Source organism: Nematostella vectensis, chromosome 6 (assembly GCF_932526225.1).
Source record: "Nematostella vectensis chromosome 6, jaNemVect1.1, whole genome shotgun sequence".
NCBI classification, from domain to species: domain Eukaryota; kingdom Metazoa; phylum Cnidaria; class Anthozoa; order Actiniaria; family Edwardsiidae; genus Nematostella; species Nematostella vectensis.
This window is the reverse complement of record NC_064039.1, coordinates 15,979,610-16,004,630: the sequence shown is the minus strand read 5'-3', so window position 1 is coordinate 16,004,630 and position 25,021 is coordinate 15,979,610. Positions and strand designations below refer to the sequence as shown.

Here is a 25,021-nt window from a genome sequence, read left to right as displayed (position 1 = left end):
ATTTTGGTGTAAATGAACCCAATTCACTTTGATACTATGAAAGAAATATGGCTAAATGATTCCAGTCAGGTCTTACTTATCTGACACATTTATGCTTTTTCCCCCTCAGTTCTCAAAGATGTTTTGCAAGGTTGTTGTGTGTCAATTACAGCATAAAATATAAAAAAAATCACATATTTACATGACCCATTAATTAATTGATACGTTACCCATGAACCTATGCCGGTATGATACATAGATTCTAGATGATGTTTATTGGTTTATTTTAGGTGAGCCCTAACGTTTGGAAAATATTTAATTTGATACTTCTTTCATCCTTTTTTTATAGAGAAGAACAATAACAAGATAAAAAGAGGTGATGCAGCTGTAGGCGGCATGCAGTGGTGGGGCCAAGCAGTTTGTCTTCCACATATATTGATTTCCATATTTAGGGGAGTGCTTTTGGTGCCTCCTCTAAATATGGAAATTAATTGTTACGTGGTAGATAAACTGTTCCCGAAAGTGGCCTGAAGGTGGTCCCGAAAATGAACCCGAGGGGGATCCCGAAAGTGGCCCGAAGGTGGTCCCGAAAATGAACCCGAGGGGGATCCCGAAAGTGGCCCGAAGGTGATCCCGAAAATAAACCCAAGGGAGGTCCCGTAAGTGGCCCGAAGGTGGTCCCGAAAATAAACCAAAGGGGGATCCCGTTAGTTGCCCGAAGGTGGTCCCGAAAATGAACTCGAGGGGGAAGTGGCCTGCAGGTATAGGAGGTATCTGAATACATTAGTTTCTAGTTAATTTTGTGTGAGCACGATCTTTTAAAAAATAATAAATAAGAAGAGATTGCTTGATCAAAAATATAATTTTATTGACAAGAAATAGTTACAACCGACAATTGAATTGAATAACGTCAATGTCACCTTCGACAAGCGACTTGCATAAAACCACTTCTAAAAAAGTATTTACAATAATGATAATCATGAAATAAATATAATTAGGACCGACCAATAAAACGCCAGTTATGAGTTTATTCTGATCACGCAATGGGGACCTCTTTCTGCATTAAATGCGAAGATTCAAATGCAAGAAAACTCTCCATTTTGTGGAATGAAGCAATCTCCAGACCGTCCATTCGTCTGCTAGTCTGTCCATCTGCCTCGTACGTCAAATAGCTGATATTTTGACTGTAAACTTAATCCAAAGCAAAACTTTTTATCAAACGCACATATACACTAACGGTGCATGATATAACAGTAAGCCCGAGCGCCTGTGCCTCGTTGCGTCACCGGTACGAGGGGCGCGATCTTTTGACTTATCTCTTGTGGAATGGTTTACCGCTGCCCCGGAGGGTATGTACTGAAGACAGTTTGCTGTTTGGAGAAGCACGCGGGGGAAGGGAGGGTGGCGCAGGTAACGCGAGTTGTGGGCTCTCAAACCTCTCCTGGGGAATAGCACAATGGAATACGTTAACGAAAATGCTGGTTGAATCTAGTTCGGGAGAAGTAGGGTTGAAGCAAGGTCGAGCACTGAGAAGGTGTGATTAGGCGATGCAAGGTAAGGGCTAGTCTAAGTGAGCAAGACGAAAGGGAAGGTAAAGTGGAGAAGCCTGGGTGGGTGTAAAACGGTGAGGCGAGGTGTGCTGAGATAATGTGAGTTACAATAACATGAGGCCACGTTATGTGAGGTAGAGTAAGATAACTTGTAAAGAGTGACAAAATACGGGTGAAGGTGAAGAAACTAAGTTTAATTTTAAGGTGAAGCAAAGAAGAGTAAGGTGAAGATCAGATGAATAAAAGAAAAGTAAGTTGTGAATAGGTTTGGATAAGTGATACGGCTTAAGGTCAAGCAAAAAGAGGTAGGATGAATTACGGTGAATGGGTGCTTTTCCCCCAGAAATGTTGAGAGATAAGGTGGAGGAAAGTTGAAGATGACGAGTGTTTAAAGGGGGTACTCACGCTGGCAGTAACTGGCTGGCTACCCGGAAGAACAACCCCGCCATAGCGAGTCATACGGGACCATGTGGCTTTGAGCTCCATCTGGTGACGACGGTCTGTTACCCGCACAAAGCAAATCAAGAAATTACTCACATTTATCAGTACAACGCTTTAAGGGCATTGAGAAGTTATCTGACGTTAAGACTCAACCCAAGGCCCTGTGTCATGTGACTTATATGGGCATGATCACGTGATGTGTACCTCTTGCCTGGACGAACCCCTCACCACAGCTGACACACAGCATCTCATCACGACGGATGTCCTGTATCGACTCGACCTAAAAACAAGCACGACTTATTGAAATGCAACATGGATTATGGCTATATAGCACGACTTTAGGCAATACAGCACGACTTATGAAAATATAGCACGACTTGACATGACATAGCACGGCTTATAGCAATCCGGCACGACTTGTGGCAATACATCACGACTTATGACAATTTAGCACGGCTTATGGCGTTACAGCACGACTTAACATGATATAGCACGGCTTGACATGACAATATATCACGGCTTATGACAATATACCACGACTTGATATGATAATATAGCAGGACTTTACATAAGAATATAGCACGACTTGACAAAATAGCACTAACATTTCGTATGAATGAGAAAAAAACGACGAAATGCTGCCTGATACAAATGTTCCATTTACATCGACAAGCGCATAATTTTCCACAGTAAATCTATAGCAGACAAAGATTATACATTCTATATGCTCGCTTCAAGGACACTCGCTTTACTACAGACACGGCATATAGCAGTTCGGGTTCGTTTACCTCTTGGCCAGACTGCTTGAAGAGCCTTCGCGCAGCGCTACTGAGATCCAGCCGCGTCGTGCTGTTATCTAGAATCTACAGAATCGTACACAACAATCAAGTCAGCATCATGATGGCATAAAGACCTTACAACATGCACCAGCGTTCCATGTAACCTGTACAGCCTATTTCGTCAGCTTTGTCCCTCTTTTCGGGCCTCCTGTGATCGATGCTGTGACTCTCCCCAGACCTGCTTGCTCCACAGCCAGCCACAGGTGTCCCGGATTGAGCGCTAGAAGCTAGGCTACTATTTTGGTGAAAGGGGTTAGGGAATCGCTTTGCTGTACAAGCCAGGCTACTATTTCGGTGAAAGGGTAAGGGAATCGCTTTGCTGTACAAGCCAGGCTACTATTTCGGTGAAAGGGTAAGGGAATCGCTTTGCTGTACAAGCCAGGCTACTATTTCGGTGAAAGGGTAAGGGAATCGCTTTGCTGTACAAGCCAGGCTACTATTTCGGTGAAAGGGTTAGGGAATCGATTTGCTGTACAAGCCAGGCTACTATTTCGGTGAAAGGGTTAGGGAATCGCTTTGCTGTACAAGCCAGGCTACTATTTCGGTGAAAGGGTAAGGGAATCGCTTTGCTGTACAAGCCAGGCTACTATTTCGGTGAAAGGGTTAGGGAATCGATTTGCTGTACAAGCCAGGCTACTATTTCGGTGAAAGGGTAAGGGAATCGCTTTGCTGTACAAGCCAGGCTACTATTTCGGTGAAAGGGGTTAGGGAATCGCTTTGCTGTACAAGCTTTGTTGTATAATGGCTTTGTCTTATCCGAAAAAGTCACAGATGTATACGGCGTAGGAATTACTGAATAGGATGTGGGAGCACAGGGTGTCCTAATTAGATTTTGTTACGGTTTTAAAGTACAGGCAACCCATAATAAGTCACAGGAAGCCCGTGATAGAGAAATGCCTGTAACTCATTCGTCTATAAGGTATATATAGTAGTATCAGCAGGAGGGGGCCCAAAAGGCCATTCCAAGGCATTTTCTCCTGTATTTTAGATAATGTCCCCGGTCCTCCTGGCCACCCCCTTGGCTACGGCCCTGAGTATATTGCTTCACAGGGTACCTCACGGATGCTCGCCCCAAATACTGTCACAGCTCGTTCGGTCGTCTCGCTGTTAGGATAGACTTTCACACGGACCTGTAAGGTAAGGATTTCAATAAATTCAAGCGAAAGATGAAAAAAACAGCAAAGCACACAGTAAGCAAAAGCGAATCATTTTGACTACCTCTCGAGATAATGTATAAACCTCTATTTAAAGACATTGACGATGTTGGGACCTTTTTCTATTTTATGCTAGAAATACCGTTTTCTGCCGCTTTACCCCGTTTTGGGATGTTGTTGATAATACCAGAAACATCCAGTTACTAAGGATGGGACTTTTGTATGGAAGTACCGTTTTAGGGGTGGAATACAGTCGCTGTGTTGTCTCTATAGCGCTCTTCGACAGCGTCACCTCGTCATGTTTTTGCCGGGACTTCACGTCTTTAAGATGTTTCTGAAGACACACAAAACAATACTAAATGTCGTATGTTTGGTACAGTATTGTTAAAATATTACTTTGAGTTCGTTGACTGTCACATAATATTTCGTTACCATGGTTACATTAAGTCCGTTGATTGTTACATGAGAGCTCGTTACGATGGTCACCTTTCGTTCGTCGATTGTCACATGAGAGCTCATTACTTTGAGTTCGTTGATTGTCAAATGAGAGCTCATTACCTTGAGTTCCATGATTGTCTCCTCTTTCTTCTCTTCTTTACGTGTCGGCTCGTACCAGGTTTTCGCAGCTCCTCGAGGTGACTCGGGCGGACTAATCCCAGTGATACGACGGCCTGACGATATAAGCAAAAATATTATGAACTTTACTCACAACCCTAGTTCCTGAGCGCCTGATATACCTGCCAAAGGTGAATGTATAATGTACAACCTTAATCAATAGCTGGGGTGTAAGATCAATGAGTAGCCTGAAGGCGAATAGCCACGTTTTACTGGAGGGGGGGATTCTGGTGGAGGTATCTGGCCACGTGGTGTGCCTTGTACCTTGCATTTGCCTCAGCACGTGTTTCTCCATGTCGAGATAAGCTTGGACCCAGGTTCTCTCCTCACGATGTTTCATCGACAATAAGTACTGTTTATCAGCCTCTGCAAACAAGCAACATTTACAATACGCCATATTTACACACAAATGCCTCCTTCTAGTAATGATTATGATAACAGATTTCATTATGATTACTATTATCAGGCGCGTACCCAGGATTGGCAGAGGGGGGTGCGCAGTTATGGGTATCATAAAATAAAGCATAGTATTCGAAGATTGCTTAATAAGAAATGACCCACTTTTAGGCCGTAAAGGGGGGATGCGCGCGCCCTCTGCGCACCTCCCTGTGTATGCGTCTGATGACATGTACATGTAAAAGAAATCGTATCCCAGATATGTTTTCAAATTACCTTCGAGTGGAACAAACGGCTCACCACAGGAAACCCACACATCAATAGGCCACCTCGTGTCCCAGCGCGGGAGTTCTGAAGGATCTTGGTTCACTATGGGGACGGTGCCTTTGCGTCCTTCCTCCACGCGATAGGTCTCATTACCGGAGCTCTGGTCATCTTCCTCTTCCTGCAGACGTGGGATGGTACAATAGCAGGAACACGCTAAGCATGATAGGAACGCGTCCATGCAACAAATGGATAGACCCATGATAGGCACGCATCCATACAACAGATAAATAGACCCATGATAGGCAAACAACAGATGGATAGACCCATGATAGGCAAACAACAGATGGATAGACCCATGATAGGCACGCATCCATACAACAGATAGATAGACCCATGATAGGCAAACAACAGATGGATAGACCCATGATAGGCAAGCAACAGATAGACCCATGATAGGCAAACAACAGATGGATAGACCCATGATAGGCAAACAACAGATGGATAGACCCATGATAGGCAAGCAACAGATGGATAGACCCATCATAGACAAGCAACAGATCGATAGACCCATGATAGACAAGCAACAGATAGATAGACCCATGAGAGACATGCAACAGATAGAGACTCATGATAGACAAGCAACAGATAGACCCATGATAGACAAGCAACAGATAGACCCATGATAGACAAGCAACAGATAGACCCATGATAGACATGCAACAGATAGACCCATGATAGACATGCAACAGATAGATAGACCCATCATAGACAAGCAACAGATAGACCCATGATAAACATGCAACAGATAGATAGACCCATGATAGACATGCAACAGATAGGTAGACCCATGATAGACAAGCAACAGATAGACCTATGATAGACATGCAACAGATAGAGACTCATGATAGACAAGCAACAGATAGATAGACCCATGATAGACAAGCAACAGATAGATAGACCTATGATAGACATGCAACAGATAGATAGACCCATGATAGACAAGCAACAGATAGACCCGTGATAGACAAGCAACAGATGGATAGACCTATGATTGGCATGCAACAGATAGATAGACCCATAATAGACAAGCAACAGATAGATAGACCCATGATAGACATAAAACAGACAGATGGACTCATGATAGACAAGCAACAGATAGATAAACCCATGATAAACATGCAACAGATAGATAGACCCATGATAGACAAGCAACAGATAGATAGACCCATGATAGACAAGCAACAGATAGATAGACCTATGATAGACAAGCAACAGATAGATAGACCCATGATAGACATGCAACAGATAGATAGACCCATGATAGACATGCAACAGATAGATAGACCCATGATAGACAAGCAACAGATAGATAGACCCATGATAGACAAGCAACAGATAGATAGACCCATGATAGACAAGCAACAGATAGATAGACCCATGATAAACATGCAACAGATAGATAGACCCATGATAGACAAGCAACAGATAGATAGACCCATGAAAGACAAGCAACAGATAGATAGACCCATGATAAACATGCAACAAATAGATAGACCCATGATAAACATGCAACAGATAGATAGACCCATGATAGACAAGCAACAGATAGATAGACCCATGATAGACAAGCAACAGATAGATAGACCCATGATAAACATGCAACAAATAGATAGACCCATGATAGACATGCAACAGATAGATAGACCCATGATAGACAAGCAACAGATAGATAGACCCATGATAAACATGCAACAGGTAGATAGACCCATGATAGGCACACGTCCATGCAACAGACGGATGGACCCATGATGGACAAGCAACAGATAGGTTGACCAATGATAGACAAGAAGCAGATAGATAGACCCATGATAGACATGCAACAGATAGAGATAGCCCATGATAGACATGCAACAGATAGATGGACCCATGATGGACAAGCAACAGATAGATAGACCCATGATAGACAAGCAACAGATAGATTGACCCATGATAGACAAGAAACAGATAGATAGACCCATGATAGAAATGCAACAGATAGATAGACTCATGATAGGCACACGTCCATGCAACAGACAGATGGACCCATGATAGACAAGCAACAGATAGATAGACCCATGATAGACAAGCAACAGATAGGTAGACCCATGATAGACATGCAACAGATAGATAGACCCATGATAGGCACACGTCCATGCAACAGACGGATGGACCCATGATGGACAAGCAACAGATGGATAGACCTATGATTGGCATGCAACAGATAGATAGACCCATAATAGACAAGCAACAGATAGATAGACCCATGATAGACATAAAACAGACAGATGGACTCATGATAGACAAGCAACAGATAGATAAACCCATGATAAACATGCAACAGATAGATAGACCCATGATAGACAAGCAACAGATAGATAGACCCATGATAGACAAGCAACAGATAGATAGACCTATGATAGACATGCATCAGATAGATAGACCCATGATAGACATGCAACAGATAGATAGACCCATGATAGACAAGCAACAGATAGATAGACCCATGATAGACAAGCAACAGATAGATAGACCCATGATAAACATGCAACAGATAGATAGACCCATGATAGACAAGCAACAGATAGATAGACCCATGAAAGACAAGCAAAAGATAGATAGACCCATGATAAACATGCAACAAATAGATAGACCCATGATAGACATGCAACAGATAGATAGACCCATGATAAACATGCAACAAATAGATAGACCCATGATAGACATGCAACAGATAGATAGACCCATGATAAACATGCAACAGATAGATAGACCCATGATAGACAAGCAACAGATAGATAGACCCATGATAGACAAGCAACAGATAGATAGACCCATGATAGACAAGCAACAGATAGATAGACCCATGATAAACATGCAACAGGTAGAGAGACCCATGATAGGCACACGTCCATGCAACAGACGGATGGACCCATGATGGACAAGCAACAGATAGGTTGACCAATGATAGACAAGAAGCAGATAGATAGACCCATGATAGACATGCAACAGATAGAGATAGCCCATGATAGACATGCAACAGATAGATGGACCCATGATGGACAAGCAACAGATAGATGGACCCATGATGGACAAGCAACAGATAGATAGACCCATAATAGACAAGCAACAGATAGAGATAGCCCATGATAGACATGCAACAGATAGATGGACCCATGATGGACAAGCAACAGATAGATAGACCCATGATAGACAAGCAACAGATAGATAGACCCATGATAGACAAGAAACAGATAGATAGACCCATGATAGACAAGAAACAGATAGATAGACCCATGATAGAAATGCAACAGATAGATAGACTCATGATAGGCACACGTCCATGCAACAGACAGATGGACCCATGATAGACAAGCAACAGATAGACCCATGATAGACATGCAACAGATAGACCCATGATAGACATGCAACAGATAGATAGACCCATCATAGACAAGCAACAGATAGACCCATGATAAACATGCAACAGATAGATAGACCCATGATAGACATGCAACAGATAGGTAGACCCATGATAGACAAGCAACAGATAGACCTATGATAGACATGCAACAGATAGAGACTCGTGATAGACAAGCAACAGATAGATAGACCTATGATAGACATGCAACAGATAGATAGACCCATGATAGACAAGCAACAGATAGACCCGTGATAGACAAGCAACAGATGGATAGACCTATGATTGGCATGCAACAGATAGATAGACCCATAATAGACAAGCAACAGATAGATAGACCCATGATAGACATAAAACAGACAGATGGACTCATGATAGACAAGCAACAGATAGATAAACCCATGATAAACATGCAACAGATAGATAGACCCATGATAGACAAGCAACAGATAGATAGACCCATGATAGACAAGCAACAGATAGATAGACCTATGATAGACATGCAACAGATAGATAGACCCATGATAGACAAGAAACAGATAAATAGACCCATGATAGAAATGCAACAGATAGATAGACTCATGATAGGCACACGTCCATGCAACAGACAGATGGACCCATGATAGACAAGCAACAGATAGATAGACCCATGATAGACAAGCAACAGATAGGTAGACCCATGATAGACATGCAACAGATAGATAGACCCATGATAGGCACACGTCCATGCAACAGACGGATGGACCCATGATGGACAAGCAACAGATAGGTTGACCAATGATAGACAAGAAGCAGATAGATAGACCCATAATAGACATGCAACAGATAGATAGCCCATGATGGACATGCAACAGGTAGATGGACCCATGATGGACAAGCAACAGATAGATAGACCCATGATAGACATGCAACAGATAGATAGCCCATGATAGACACACATTCATACAACAGACAGATGGACTCATGATAGACAAGCAACAGATAGATAGACCCATGAAAAACACGTGGAAAATATATGAATAAAAGAATACTGAATAAACAACCTGTGTTCTCACCTCATCCTCTTTGTCTCGCATCTGCTGACCGTTTGACTTGTAATGAAGACGGTTCTCTGCCTCGACATAATCCACAGCGTGCCAGTTAGGAATAGGAGGCGTATTCTCGCGGATCTAAACAACAAACACAATTTTCTTTAGCTTGTGCGGGCATATTAGAGGGTTTGCTTTAATTAATCTTGAAAACAAAATAAAAAGCAATTCACAATCAGTAATAGGCAAAAGGGCTCATTCATCGAAAGGTTTTTTTTCGGCCGCAGCCATTTCTGTGTTAATTTTGACTTCAATTTGATACTTGAAGCCGCATTGTCACCAGTTTACTTCCGGAGGTCCGACGGAAACCTCAACCGTTAAAAGACAAAAGAATCTATTAGAATCCGAGATATTTAACAGGCCATCCGCTCTAAATTATCGATCACATCCTCAAACAAACTTCCAATAGACACACTGCTTTTAATATTTTTAAATATTTTTTCGCGTTTTCCGTTAAAAATCATCAGAGATTGTTACGTAATCGACCGGAAGTAAACTGGTGACAACGCGGTTTAAAAGTCAAGTGATTTCTTAATGCAAGTCGCCTATTCAGTAAATAGCCAATAGTTATGTAACAAGATTACTGAGATTATGAGAGTACCGTACCTTTGAAAACAAGGATTACAACAATTTACAGTATAGCCGAAATAATAATAATTTGATAACCGAAATAGGGCCAGATAAAAGACATTAAGCAAGCATGAAAGCGAGGCTTTGACCTTGTACCTTTTACAGCCCTCTTGCCCACGAGACAAGGTTTGACGTAAACTAGCAAATAGTTGGCAGTTGGAAAAAAACAAACTTCGTCCTACCAAAGCCTCGCTCTCGCGATCAAATTCCACAGGGTAACTTATTTTGGAAAATAACGCGCATAAAGAGAAAAACACTGTTTCGTTGATGATAAAAGCTGTACAGTAGCTTCTAAAAGAGCAAATCATCACAAATATCGCCAAAGTATACCTTGACTTTGTTCTGCATTTCCTCCGCCAGTACTTGCGGTTCCATCCGTGACGTCATCATGCTTGCGTCATAAGGTCTGACCAGCTGGGCGATGTCCGTTATCACCTCACCACGGACCGTGTACAGGCGACGGGCTGCCTGTGTTAGTCCCAAGCGCGTGGTCGCTTGGTCAAGCAACTGGTAACAGAGAGTTGAAAATTGTAAGAGAGGGAAGGTGGGCTTGGACAAATGGGCGAAAATCAACAAACAGACCCATGTTCACCGGCTTATTTGAAAAACGCTTTTGCATTTTTTATTGACTTTAGTTAATGAAGTATTCGATTTTTTCTAAAGATTAATTCAAGATCACTTCGCATTATTTATCTTCAATATAAGTTTAATGAAAAAACAAATAAGTGTGGTTACACAAGGCTCTTTTAAGAAAAGAGATACAAGAGGTAAGCTCTTAAAAGAAATACATGCTTCTAAAGGAAGCAAAGATGGCGAGACACCATGTCAGGGGGAAACATATGACAGAACCTAAATTTGGATGAACTCAAATAGTCAATCAAATCCCTCCTATTAAATGTGACGTGTAAACCTCGGTTGAGCTGAGCTCACCGTGTGTATGGAAGAGCCTATAACAAGCACTCCAAGACTCCTGCTTCCCTCTCCGTTCTTGTATGCCATGATCCTAACCGCAGGCACGCTCTTAGCCACGTGCAGCTCACGTGTTATTGTGCGGACGCTGCCCTCATTGCGCAGGCGCTCTAGCTGGTACTCCCACAGCTCCAGGGTGGAGTCCGCCTCCAGGGTAGAGAGGTCCACCTGTTGAAGACAAATAGGCCGTCCACTCACGAACACTTAGGAATGCGCACTTACTGAGGTTTTCAGTTCAGGAACTCTCACCGGCGATTTCCAACTCTTTGAAGCGGATTAACTATGTAGTACTCCGCAACGAGCACAGGAAGTCCAAGCTCACAGTAAGTGGTTTTGAGGTTTGTGAGAATTTTTTATAAACACTAATGAAAGTCACCGAGCTGTTAGAAGTGATCATTTTGATCACCTCTGTTTCGTAAAATTCGGTCACCCCTACCTCACTCTATCTAATATTTTTATCTATAGACTATGCTATTCTTTAGCGATAGATAGAGCTATTAATGTTGTAGGATGGATTGAAGCGGTGTTTTGCCTTTCACGAATTATTTGTACAAGTATTCAGATTGCCTAGATGTAGCACTGGAGGAAACATTATTGCTTTCTTTACCTTGCTGTTCAAACACTTGAAACATCCGGATAACTTAGAGCCGCCATTAGAGTCACAATCTAGAAAAGAAGGGTAAAAAATGATACACAGTTTACTCGGCCAAGGGGGTCGTGACTGAGTAATGCAACATTTACGTCTCTGGTGTGTCCAGAATAAGGACGAGAATCTTCTTGCGACTTGCATCAAATAAAAAAAAGTCGTTAGCTTTAGTTATAAAGAGAAAAATAACAAGGGGTATGCCCTCCATCATACCCTAGAATACCTCTATCCGCACTTACATGAGCCAAGGGCGCCTAACAAGCGCTTAGTATCCGCTAGAATACCTCTATCCGCACTTACATGAGCCAAGGGCTTCTAACAAGCGCTTAGTATCCGCTAGAATACCTCTATCCGCACTTACATGAGCCAAGGGAGCCTAACAAGCGCTAATTAGCCGCTAGAATACCTCTATCCGCACTTACATGAGCCAAAATCCAAGGGCGCCTAACAAGCGCTTATTAGCCGCTAGAATACCTCTATCCGCACTTACATGAGCCAAAAGCCAAGGGCGCCTAACAAGCGCTTAGTATCCGCTAGAATACCTCTATCCGCACTTACATGAGCCAAGGGCACCTACCAAGCGCTTAGTATCCGCTAGAATACCTCTATCCGCACTTACATGAGCCAAGGGAGCCTAACAAGCGCTTATTAGCCGCTAGAATACCTCTATCCGCACTTACATGAGCCAAGAGCCAAGGGCGCCTAACAAGCGCTTTGTATCCGCTAGAATACCTCTATCCGCACTTACATGAGCCAAAAGCCAAGGGAGCCTAACAAGCTCTTATTAGCCGCTAGAATACCTCTATCCGCACTTACATGAACCAAGAGCCAAGGGCGCCTAACAAGCGCTTAGTATCCGCTAGAATACCTCTATCCGCACTTACATGAGCCAAGGGCACCTACCAAGCGCTTAGTATCCGCTAGAATACCTCTATCCGCACTTACATGAGCCAAGGGAGCCTAACAAGCGCTTATTAGCCGCTAGAATACCTCTATCCGCACTTACATGAGCCAAGAGCCAAGGGCGCCTAACAAGCGCTTTGTATCCGCTAGAATACCTCTATCCGCACTTACATGAGCCAAAAGCCAAGGGAGCCTAACAAGCTCTTATTAGCCGCTAGAATACCTCTATCCGCACTTACATGAACCAAGAGCCAAGGGCGCCTAACAAGCGCTTAGTATCCGCTAGAATACCTCTATCCGCACTTACATGAGCCAAGGGCACCTACCAAGCGCTTAGTATCCGCTAGAATACCTCTATCCGCACCTACATGAGCCAAGAGCCAAGGGCGCCTAACAAGCGCTTAGTATCCGCTAGAATACCTCTATCCGCACTTACATGAGCCAAGGGCACCTACCAAGCGCTTAGTATCCGCTAGAATGCCTCTATCCGCACTTACATGAGCCAAGGGCGCCTAACAAGCGCTTAGTATCCGCTAGAATACCTCTATCCGCACTTACATGAGCCAAGGGCACCTACCAAGCGCTTAGTATCCGCTAGAATACCTCTATCCGCACCTACATGAGCCAAGAGCCAAGGGCGCCTAACAAGCGCTTAGTATCCGCTAGAATACCTCTATCCGCACTTACATGAGCCAAGGGCACCTACCAAGCGCTTTGTATCCGCTAGAATACCTCTATCCGCACTTACATGAGCCAAAAGCCAAGGGAGCCTAACAAGCGCTTATTAGCCGCTAGAATACCTCTATCCGCACTTACATGGACCAAGAGCCAAGGGCGCCTAACAAGCGCTTAGTATCCGCTAGAATACCTCTATCCGCACCTACATGAGCCAATAGCCAAGGGCGCCCAACAAGCGCTTAGTATCCGCTAGAATACCTCTATCCGCACTTACATGAGCCAAAAGCCAAGGGCGCCTAACAAGCGCTTAGTATCCGCTAGAATACCTCTATCCGCACTTACATGAGCCAAGAGCCAAGGGCGCCCAACAAGCGCTTTGTATCCGCTAGAATACCTCTATCCGCACTTACATGAGCCAAAAGCCAAGGGCGCCTAACAAGCGCTTAGTATCCGCTAGAATACCTCTATCCGCACTTACATGAGCCAAGGGCACCTACCAAGCGCTTAGTATCCGCTAGAATACCTCTATCCGCACTTACATGAGCCAAGGGAGCCTAACAAGCGCTTATTAGCCGCTAGAATACCTCTATCCGCACTTACATGAGCCAAAATCCAAGGGCGCCTAACAAGCGCTTATTAGCCGCTAGAATACCTCTATCCGCACTTACACGAGCCAAGAGCCAAGGGCGCCCAACAAGCGCTTAGTATCCGCTAGAATACCTCTATCCGCACTTACATGAGCCAAAAGCCAAGGGCGCCTAACAAGCGCTTAGTATCCGCTAGAATACCTCTATCCGCACTTACATGAGCCAAGGGCACCTACCAAGCGCTTAGTATCCGCTAGAATACCTCTATCCGCACCTACATGAGCCAAGAGCCAAGGGCGCCTAACAAGCGCTTAGTATCCGCTAGAATACCTCTATCCGCACTTACATGAGCCAAGGGCACCTACCAAGCGCTTAGTATCCGCTAGAATGCCTCTATCCGCACTTACATGAGCCAAGGGCGCCTAACAAGCGCTTAGTATCCGCTAGAATACCTCTATCCGCACTTACATGAGCCAAGGGCACCTACCAAGCGCTTAGTATCCGCTAGAATACCTCTATCCGCACCTACATGAGCCAAGAGCCAAGGGCGCCTAACAAGCGCTTAGTATCCGCTAGAATACCTCTATCCGCACTTACATGAGCCAAGGGCACCTACCAAGCGCTTTGTATCCGCTAGAATACCTCTATCCGCACTTACATGAGCCAAAAGCCAAGGGAGCCTAACAAGCGCTTATTAGCCGCTAGAATACCTCTATCCGCACTTACATGGACCAAGAGCCAAGGGCGCCTAACAAGCGCTTAGTATCCGCTAGAATACCTCTATCCGCACTTACCTGAGCCAAAAGCCAAGGGCGCCTAACAAGCGCTTAGTATCCGCTAGAATACCTCTATCCGCACTTACATGAGCCAAGAGCCAAGGGCGCCCAACAAGCGCTTAGTATCCGCTAGAATACCTCTATCCGCACTTACCTGAGCCAAAAGCCAAGGGCGCCTAACAAGCGCTTAGTATCCGCTAGAATACCTCTATCCGCACTTACATGAGCCAAGAGCCAAGGGCGCCCAACAAGCGCTTAGTATCCGCTAGAATACCTCTATCCGCTCTTACATGAGCCAAGAGCCAAGGGCGCCTAACAAGCGCTTAGTATCCGCTAGAATACCTCTATCCGCACTTACATGAGCCAAGGGCACCTACCAAGCGCTTAGTATCCGCTAGAATACCTCTATCCGCACCTACATGAGCCAAGAGCCAAGGGCGCCTAACAAGCGCTTAGTATCCGCTAGAATACCTCTATCCGCACTTACATGAGCCAAGGGCACCTACCAAGCGCTTTGTATCCGCTAGAATACCTCTATCCGCACTTACATGAGCCAAAAGCCAAGGGAGCCTAACAAGCGCTTATTAGCCGCTAGAATACCTCTATCCGCACTTACATGGACCAAGAGCCAAGGGCGCCTAACAAGCGCTTAGTATCCGCTAGAATACCTCTATCCGCACTTACATGAGCCAAGGGCACCTACCAAGCGCTTAGTATCCGCTAGAATGCCTCTATCCGCACTTACATGAGCCAAGGGCGCCTAACAAGCGCTTAGTATCCGCTAGAATACCTCTATCCGCACTTACATGAGCCAAGGGCACCTACCAAGCGCTTAGTATCCGCTAGAATACCTCTATCCGCACCTACATGAGCCAAGAGCCAAGGGCGCCTAACAAGCGCTTAGTATCCGCTAGAATACCTCTATCCGCACTTACATGAGCCAAGGGCACCTACCAAGCGCTTTGTATCCGCTAGAATACCTCTATCCGCACTTACATGAGCCAAAAGCCAAGGGAGCCTAACAAGCGCTTATTAGCCGCTAGAATACCTCTATCCGCACTTACATGGACCAAGAGCCAAGGGCGCCTAACAAGCGCTTAGTATCCGCTAGAATACCTCTATCCGCACTTACATGGACCAAGAGCCAAGGGCGCCTAACAAGCGCTTAGTATCCGCTAGAATACCTCTATCCGCACTTACATGGACCAAGAGCCAAGGGCGTCCAACAAGCGCTTAGTATCCGCTAGAATACCTCTATCCGCACTTACATGAGCCAAGGGCACCTACCAAGCGCTTAGTATCCGCTAGAATACCTCTATCCGCACTTACATGAGCCAAGGGAGCCTAACAAGCGCTTATTAGCCGCTAGAATACCTCTATCCGCACTTACATGAGCCAAAATCCAAGGGCGCCTAACAAGCGCTTATTAGCCGCTAGAATACCTCTATCCGCACTTACACGAGCCAAGAGCCAAGGGAGCCTAACAAGCTCTTATTAGCCGCTAGAATACCTCTATCCGCACTTACATGAGCCAAGAGCCAAGGGCGCCCAACAAGCGCTTAGTATCCGCTAGAATACCTCTATCCGCTCTTACATGAGCCAAGAGCCAAGGGCGCCTAACAAGCGCTAAGTATCCGCTAGAATACCTCTACCCGCACTTACCTGAGCCAAGAGCCAAGGGCGCCCAACAAGCGCTTAGTATCCGCTAGAATACCTCTATCCGCACTTACATGAGCCAAAAGCCAAGGGCGCCTAACAAGCGCTTAGTATCCGCTAGAATACCTCTATCCGCACTTACATGAGCCAAGGGCACCTACCAAGCGCTTAGTATCCGCTAGAATACCTCTACCCGCACTTACATGAGCCAAGAGCCAAGGGCGCCTAACAAGCGCTTAGTATCCGCTAGAATACCTCTTTCCGCTCTTACATGAGCCAAGAGCCAAGGGCGCCTAACAAGAGCTAAGTATCCGCTAGAATACCTCTATCCGCACTTACATGAGCCAAAATCCAAGGGCGCCTAACAAGCGCTTATTAGCCGCTAGAATACCTCTATCCGCACTTACATGGACCAAGAGCCAAGGGCGCCCAACAAGCGCTTAGTATCCGCTAGAATACCTCTATCCGCACTTACATGAGCCAAGAGCGCCTAACAAGCGCTTATTAGCCGCTAGAATACCTCTATCCGCACTTACATGAGCCAAGAGCCAAGGGCGCCCAACAAGCGCTTAGTATCCGCTAGAATACCTCTATCCGCACTTACCTGAACCAAGGGCGCACGAGAAGCGCTTAGTATCCGTCAGCCGCTGCAGCTTGCTTTTGCCTCTCGACGCTTTACCACAAGCATCACAAACTAATCGTTCTCTGGATGTCCCCGCCATGTAAACATAACCCTGGGTAGAGCACAGCGCAATAAGCAAAACGCTAGGTAGAGCAAAACGCAATAAGCATAAAGCTAGATAGAGCAAAACGTAATAGGCGTTACGCTAGGTAGAGCAAGACGCAATAAGCATAACGCTATGTAGACCAAAACGCAATGAACATAAGGCCGCCATGTAAACATAACCCTGGATAGAGCAAGACGCAATAAGCATAACGCAAGGTAGAGCAAGACGCAATAAACGTGGCGCAAAGTAGAGCAAAACGCAACAGGCGTTACGCTAAAAAGAGCAAAACGCAATAAGCATTAGGCTAGGTAGAGAAAAACGCAATAAGCATCACGCTTGGTAGAGCAAGACTAAACTGACAAAGATATTAGGCTAGAAAGTCTTGGGAGGCGAGCTTCACCGAGACACGGTCTTGGAATACTCTGGTGTGCGCAGTGACGAGCACGGTAATCGCTGTGATTGCATTTCAAGCAACGTGATCTTACCGGTTGGTGAAGTGCTTTGGGCCCCAGCAAGGCGTACGTACAGACATTCGCCTTATTCGCAGCGGTGATTTCTATAAGGACATACAGCAAAACCGTTAATTGATACTGAAGACTTCACGGCAAGAACGGTAATCTAAGTATTACTCTGATGAAAGAGTTTCTAGCTAGATCGAACTAACGAACTTAAATTTGCTTTGCAATAATATTGAGGGATTTCTGAGCTCGAATAACTCGAATTCTCAGCTAATACAATCGGTCTGCGCTTGAGCTACTAGCTACTACTTAATAAAACACTTTTGTATTGGAAACATCGACCAATAGACGCTCAAAACTGAACAAAGACTCAGCATTATAAAGCCTTTACACTTCTTATTAACCTTATCAAGCCTTCATGGGTATTCTAGAATAGACTTGGTCGATTTGTATTCTTTGAAAACGTCGTACCCAAACGAGCACGAGGGTGCTGTTCTTATAAGTGCTCATCTCGTAGAGTTGGCAGGGGAAAGTGAGCTCTGAAAGGATATTCCTGCGAAGTACATTTTGGATGCCACGCGAAAACGGCAGTTTTAATTATATTCAAATCACTTCATACCTTTATTTGTTGTGTCAGTAGAGAATGCGTCGATGAATCCCGTCGCGCGATCGTACGTCCACAGCTGATGGGCGTTGCCATTGCCATGCGACTTGCGGTTAGCCACGATAATCACGGAGCCGCGATAACCGAAGTCCAGCGCCTCGTCCCGCGTAAAGGGGTCGTTCCCTAGTGGGGGCGTGGTAACCGTGAGCACAAGGTCGGGCTTAGAGCGCAGGCTGATGGACCTGAGGGAAGAGAAGAGTAGCATGATCAGTCAGCCTGAATGCAACACATACAACCAGTTATCGACGTTGTCCATAAAGAAAAAAGTTTAGAAGGCGTCGCTAAGTAAATGGACATTCATTGTGTACAAGAGCATGGTTAAGGTGGGGTCTCACCCTTTGAATACTCATAGGTTATTTCATAGTTGGTGAGCGCGTACGAACTAACCGTGAAATAACTGATTTATTATATACAAACCGAGATTTAAAATGAGCGAAAATAACTTTCAGATATAGAACATTTCATTTTGCATGTTACTTTTGTTCTTAAGCTCCATTAAGCGAGAGAATAGATTTGCTGCTTTCAATGACACTGTAGATGATTATGTAGAAAGTCCTAAAAACAAGAATACAAAGAAAACCGAGCGAGATGTAAGGCTGTAAAACGCTATCTAACATCACAGTCTCGTGCGTGACATTAGCGAGACATATTCATTTCAATGTAAGTTTCTGTCTGTCTTCAAATGAACAGCCAAGTCTTATATAAGATGTTATGTAAGCTTATTATAAATGTCTCCGTGTGTATCTAATAAATAAAATACAGTGGAAAGTGCTTTGTAAAGTTTTTATTCAATCGTTGTTTTGTATCAAAAGAACTTTCAGTTTTTATTCACTCGTTGTTTTGTATCAAAAGAACTTTCAGATATAAAACATTTTATTTCGCATTTTACTTTTGTTCTTGAGCTCCATCGAGCGAGAATGAAATTTTACTGTAAAAATTGAATACAAAGCGTTCAAAATTGAAGACAATAGATTTGCTACTCTCAATGAGCGAACTGAGACACATCAAGGGGTTTCGAGCGAGTCGTCGAGCAAAAGATACGATTTTGCCCACAAGTGAAAATAATCGTACGACCAATCAGCTGGCTTCTCTTGCGCGAAGAGACTAGTTTTATCACAATGGTTTTTGGCGCGTAAATCTCGGTATGTATATAATAAAAGTGCATATCACACATAGTATAACCCTCGTAATGTGTGGTTAAGGTGGTGTTCCAACCCGTGAATACAGGTGCATATCACACGAGGTGCAGCCCTTACCAAAGTAAACATGAACACGGTTAAGGTAGCGTCCAACTCCGTCAATACAAGTGTATGTCACACAAGGCGTAGCACTTATAAAGTGTACATAAACATAGTTAAGGTGACGTCTTACCCGTCATCACTGATCACCCATCGCTGAGATGGATCCTCAACTTTCTTCTTGCACAGCAAAACCTCATTGCTTGATTTACTCTGTAGAAAAAAAGCCTCCTTTAAAAAAATCTCCTTTAATTCCTTTGTGACAAGAGGGAAGACCAAAACCTAGAAAACAACGGGCGGATGATGAAGAGGAGGCAAGCAATCCGTTACGTCACGAAGCCAAAGCCACTATCACGTCAAGTTTAATATTACGTCTACGATAACAATAAGAAAGCGCGAACGAACTACACTTCTAAATCAAAAACACCACAAAGCTCGGAAACTATTTCAAATCTTGCAAATGCTAAGGTGAGCTCGCTATGTGTTGTTAGCGAATCAGTTTAATGAGACTGTACCTCGCTACTATCTTCCAGTCCCAGTACGAGGCTCGAGTTCCTCTTCAGGTGTATGAACCCGTCGCTGGTGTAGTGAAAACGCTGCCTGAAGCTTGAGTCAGATGGCTCAGTCTTGGTATCGAGCGTTTTCAGTGAATGTCGTCTATAAAAAACACGAGAAGCCAGCATTAAATAACAACAAAACAACACACCTACCCCCAAGAGGAGAAGCCAGTATTAAATGACCACACAACATGCCTTAAACCCCATAATATAGGAGAAATGCCACAAGAAAAACCGCAAGTGAACTGAGCCTAACACGCACCCGAACCTCTTCTACAAGTGCTGATCGCTTAGCTTTGCAAGTTATATCCGCATGTGTGAACTAAGCTTCACACATGCCTGAACGTCTTCTCCAATAGCTGACCGCTGAAGCTTCGAAAGTTATACCGCATGCTACAAGTGCGGATCGCTGAAGCTTCAAAACATATACCGCGTGTGTAGACTAAGCATTCAACTCACCTAAACTTCTTCTGCAAATGCGGATCACTAAACGTCACCTCATCCTCGAAATCGCCGGTCGCGTCGGGGTCATCACATGACTGGCCGCCTTTAGATGTGCGAGCATTCTCCCACGACCAGCGCATGCTTTTTAGCCTCTCCTCGGCCCGCTGGTGCGAGCGCTCGTGGGCGCTGATAGAATAACTGAGCTCCACGCCAGGGCTGAAAAGTGAAGTGTATAAGGGAGTTGCTAGGGAAGTAAAAGGAAAAAATCAATAGGAAAAGAAAACGTGAAGAATGCGAAAAAAAGACAGGATCAAACACTTTGGGATGTCATAGGAAATAAGACAGGATCAAACACTTCGGGATGTCATAGGAAATAAGACAGGATAAAATACCTCGGGATGTCATAGGAAATAAGACAGGATCAAACACTTCGAGATGTCATAGGAAATAAGACAGGATCAAACACTTCGAGATGTCATAGGAAATAAGACAGGATAAAATACCTCGGGATGTCATAGGAAATTAGACAGGATCAAACACTTCGAGATGTCATAGGAAATAAGACAGGATCAAACACTTCGAGATGTCATAGGAAATAAGACAGGATCAAACACTTTGGGATGTCATAGGAAATAAGTCAGGATAAAATACCTCGGGATGTCATAGGAAATATGACAGGATCAAACACTTCGAGATGTCATAGGAAATAAGACAGGATAAAATACCTCGGAATGTCATAGGAAAAAAGACAGGATCAAACACTTCGAGATGTAATAGGAAATAAGACAGGATCAAACACTTCGAGATGTCATAGGAAATAAGACAGGATCAAACACTTCGAGATGTCATAGGAAATAAGACAGGATCAAACACTTCGAGATGTCATAGGAAATAAGACAGGATAAAATACCTCGGGATGTCATAGGAAATTAGACAGGATCAAACACTTCGAGATGTCATAGGAAATAAGACAGGATCAAACACTTCGAGATGTCATAGGAAATAAATCAGGATCAAACACTTTGAGATGTCATAGGAAATAAGACAGGATCAAACACTTCGAGATGTCATAGGAAATAAGACAGGATCAAACACTTCGAGAAGTCATAGGAAATAAGACAGGATCAAACACTTCGAGATGTCATAGGAAATAAGACAGGATAAAATACCTCGGAATGTCATAGGAAAAAAGACAGGATCAAACACTTCGAGATGTCATAGGAAATAAGACAGGATCAAACACTTTGAGATGTCATAGGAAATAAGACAGGATCAAACACTTCGAGATGTCATAGGAAATAAGACAGGATCAAACACTTCGAGATGTCATAGGAAATTAGACAGGATCAAACACTTCGAGATGTCATAGGAAATAAGACAGGATCAAACACTTTGAGATGTCATAGGAAATAAGTCAGGATAAAATACCTCGGGATGTCATAGGAAATATGACAGGATCAAACACTTCGAGATGTCATAGAAAATAAGACAGGATAAAATACCTCGGAATGTCATAGGAAAAAAGACAGGATCAAACACTTCGAGATGTAATAGGAAATAAGACAGGATCAAACACTTCGAGATGTCATAGGAAATAAGACAGGATCAAACACTTCGAGATGTCATAGGAAATAAGACAGGATAAAATACCTCGGGATGTCATAGGAAATAAGACAGGATCAAACACTTCGAGATGTCATAGGAAATAAGACAGGATAAAATACCTCGGAATGTCATAGGAAAAAAGACAGGATCAAACACTTCGAGATGTCATAGGAAATAAGACAGGATCAAACACTTCGAGAAGTCATAGGAAATAAGACAGGATCAAACACTTCGAGATGTCATAGGAAATAAGACAGGATAAAATACCTCGGAATGTCATAGGAAAAAAGACAGGATCAAACACTTCGAGATGTCATAGGAAATAAGACAGGATCAAACACTTTGAGATGTCATAGGAAATAAGTCAGGATAAAATACCTCGGGATGTCATAGGAAATATGACAGGATCAAACACTTCGAGATGTCATAGGAAATAAGACAGGATAAAATACCTCGGAATGTCATAGGAAAAAAGACAGGATCAAACACTTCGAGATGTAATAGGAAATAAGACAGGATCAAACACTTCGAGATGTCATAGGAAATAAGACAGGATCAAACACTTCGAGATGTCATAGGAAATAAGACAGGATAAAATACCTCGGGATGTCATAGGAAATCAGACAGGATCAAACACTTCGAGATGTCATAGGAAATAAGACAGGATCAAACACTTCGAGATGTCATAGGAAATAAGACAGGATCAAACACTTCGAGAAGTCATAGGAAATAAGACAGGATCAAACACTTCGACATGTCATAGGAAATAAGACAGGATCAAACACTCTGGGATGTCATAGGAAATAAGACAGGATCAAACACTTCGACATGTCATAGGAAATAAGACAGGATAAAACACTTCGAGATGTCATAGGAAATAAGACAGGATCAAACACTTCGAGATGTCATAGGAAATAAGACAGGATAAAATACCTCGGGATGTCATAGGAAATCAGACAGGATCAAACACTTCGAGATGTCATAGGAAATAAGACAGGATCAAACACTTCGAGATGTCATAGGAAATAAGACAGGATCAAACACTTCGAGATGTCATAGGAAATAAGACAGGATCAAACACTTCGACATGTCATAGGAAATAAGACAGGATCAAACACTCTGGGATGTCATAGGAAATAAGACAGGATCAAACACTTCGACATGTCATAGGAAATAAGACAGGATAAAACACTTCGAGATGTCATAGGAAATAAGACAGGATCAAACACTTCGAGATGTCATAGGAAATAAGACAGGATAAAATACCTCGGGATGTCATAGGAAATCAGACAGGATCAAACACTTCGAGATGTCATAGGAAATAAGACAGGATCAAACACTTCGAGATGTCATAGGAAATAAGACAGGATCAAACACTCTGGGATGTCATAGGAAATAAGACAGGATCAAACACTTCGACATGTCATAGGAAATAAGACAGGATAAAATACCTCGGGATGTCATAGGAAATAAGACAGGATGGAGCATTTGGCGACGTCATAGCGAAAACCGAGTCACAACCAATCTAATCTAAATACGTCATAGCAAATGAGACAGGATCAAGCACATTAGCCTACGACCCACAAGGCGATTTTGTACGCTCGTATGAGCAACATCAATCGTCCGTGATCGCCAGCAAACTTGATCGCCAGTATGGGACGAATCAGACGTCTAGATTGCCGCCGCATTTTCAGCCTGCAGTTGAAAGTCCCTCGTACGGGCGTACAAAATCGTCTAGGGTTTCGTAGGCATTAGCGACTTCATAGCGAAGAAGACAGGACCAGGCGTCTAATGACATCATAGCAAATTAGACAGGATCAAACACTTCGAGATGTCATAGGAAATAAGACAGGATCAAACACTTCGGGATGTCATAGGAAATAAGACAGGATAAAATACCTCGGGATGTCATAGGAAATAAGACAGGATCAAACACTTCGAGATGTCATAGGAAATAAGACAGGATCAAACACTTCGAGATGTCATAGGAAATAAGACAGGATCAAACACTTTGAGATGTCATAGGAAATAAGACAGGATCAAACACTTCGACATGTCATAGGAAATAAGACAGGATCAAACACTTCGAGATGTCATAGGAAATAAGACAGGATCAAACACTTCGAGATGTCATAGGAAATAAGACAGGATAAAATACCTCGGGATGTCATAGGAAATCAGACAGGATCAAACACTTCGAGATGTCATAGGAAATAAGACAGGATCAAACACTTCGAGATGTCATAGGAAATAAGACAGGATCAAACACTTTGAGATGTCATAGGAAATAAGACAGGATCAAACACTTCGACATGTCATAGGAAATAAGACAGGATAAAACACTTCGAGATGTCATAGGAAATAAGACAGGATCAAACACTTCGAGATGTCATAGGAAATAAGACAGGATAAAATACCTCGGGATGTCATAGGAAATCAGACAGGATCAAACACTTCGAGATGTCATAGGAAATAAGACAGGATCAAACACTTCGAGATGTCATAGGAAATAAGACAGGATCAAACACTTCGAGATGTCATAGGAAATAAGGCAGGATCAAACACTTCGACATGTCATAGGAAATAAGACAGGATCAAACACTCTGGGATGTCATAGGAAATAAGACAGGATGGAGCATTTGGCGACGTCATAGCGAAAACCGAGTCACAACCAATCTAATCTAAATACGTCATAG

The 25,021-nt window shown here is 43.5% G+C and overlaps 1 protein-coding gene across 1 annotated transcript in view; it reads right to left on the bottom strand.

Moving 5' to 3' along the window:
* Positions 1-826: 826 nt before the first annotated feature.
* LOC5509259 (doublecortin domain-containing protein 1) overlaps positions 827-25,021 on the bottom strand; it is a 42,193-nt gene continuing 17,998 nt past the window's right edge. Inside the window, exons 22-40 of the mRNA XM_048729026.1 lie at positions 20,736-20,936; positions 20,235-20,376; positions 19,853-19,932; positions 18,437-18,663; positions 17,845-17,915; positions 17,236-17,365; positions 11,993-12,051; positions 11,347-11,553; positions 10,747-10,923; positions 9,751-9,867; positions 5,251-5,416; positions 4,843-4,944; positions 4,522-4,634; positions 4,196-4,297; positions 3,865-3,939; positions 2,759-2,833; positions 2,175-2,250; positions 1,935-2,029; positions 827-1,420 (exon numbers count right to left, since the gene is read on the bottom strand). Of these exons, the coding sequence (XP_048584983.1) occupies positions 1,292-1,420; positions 1,935-2,029; positions 2,175-2,250; positions 2,759-2,833; positions 3,865-3,939; positions 4,196-4,297; positions 4,522-4,634; positions 4,843-4,944; positions 5,251-5,416; positions 9,751-9,867; positions 10,747-10,923; positions 11,347-11,553; positions 11,993-12,051; positions 17,236-17,365; positions 17,845-17,915; positions 18,437-18,663; positions 19,853-19,932; positions 20,235-20,376; positions 20,736-20,936 (2,344 nt within the window). The 3' untranslated portion in view covers positions 827-1,291. The remainder of the gene's footprint in view (positions 1,421-1,934; positions 2,030-2,174; positions 2,251-2,758; positions 2,834-3,864; positions 3,940-4,195; positions 4,298-4,521; positions 4,635-4,842; positions 4,945-5,250; positions 5,417-9,750; positions 9,868-10,746; positions 10,924-11,346; positions 11,554-11,992; positions 12,052-17,235; positions 17,366-17,844; positions 17,916-18,436; positions 18,664-19,852; positions 19,933-20,234; positions 20,377-20,735; positions 20,937-25,021) is intronic.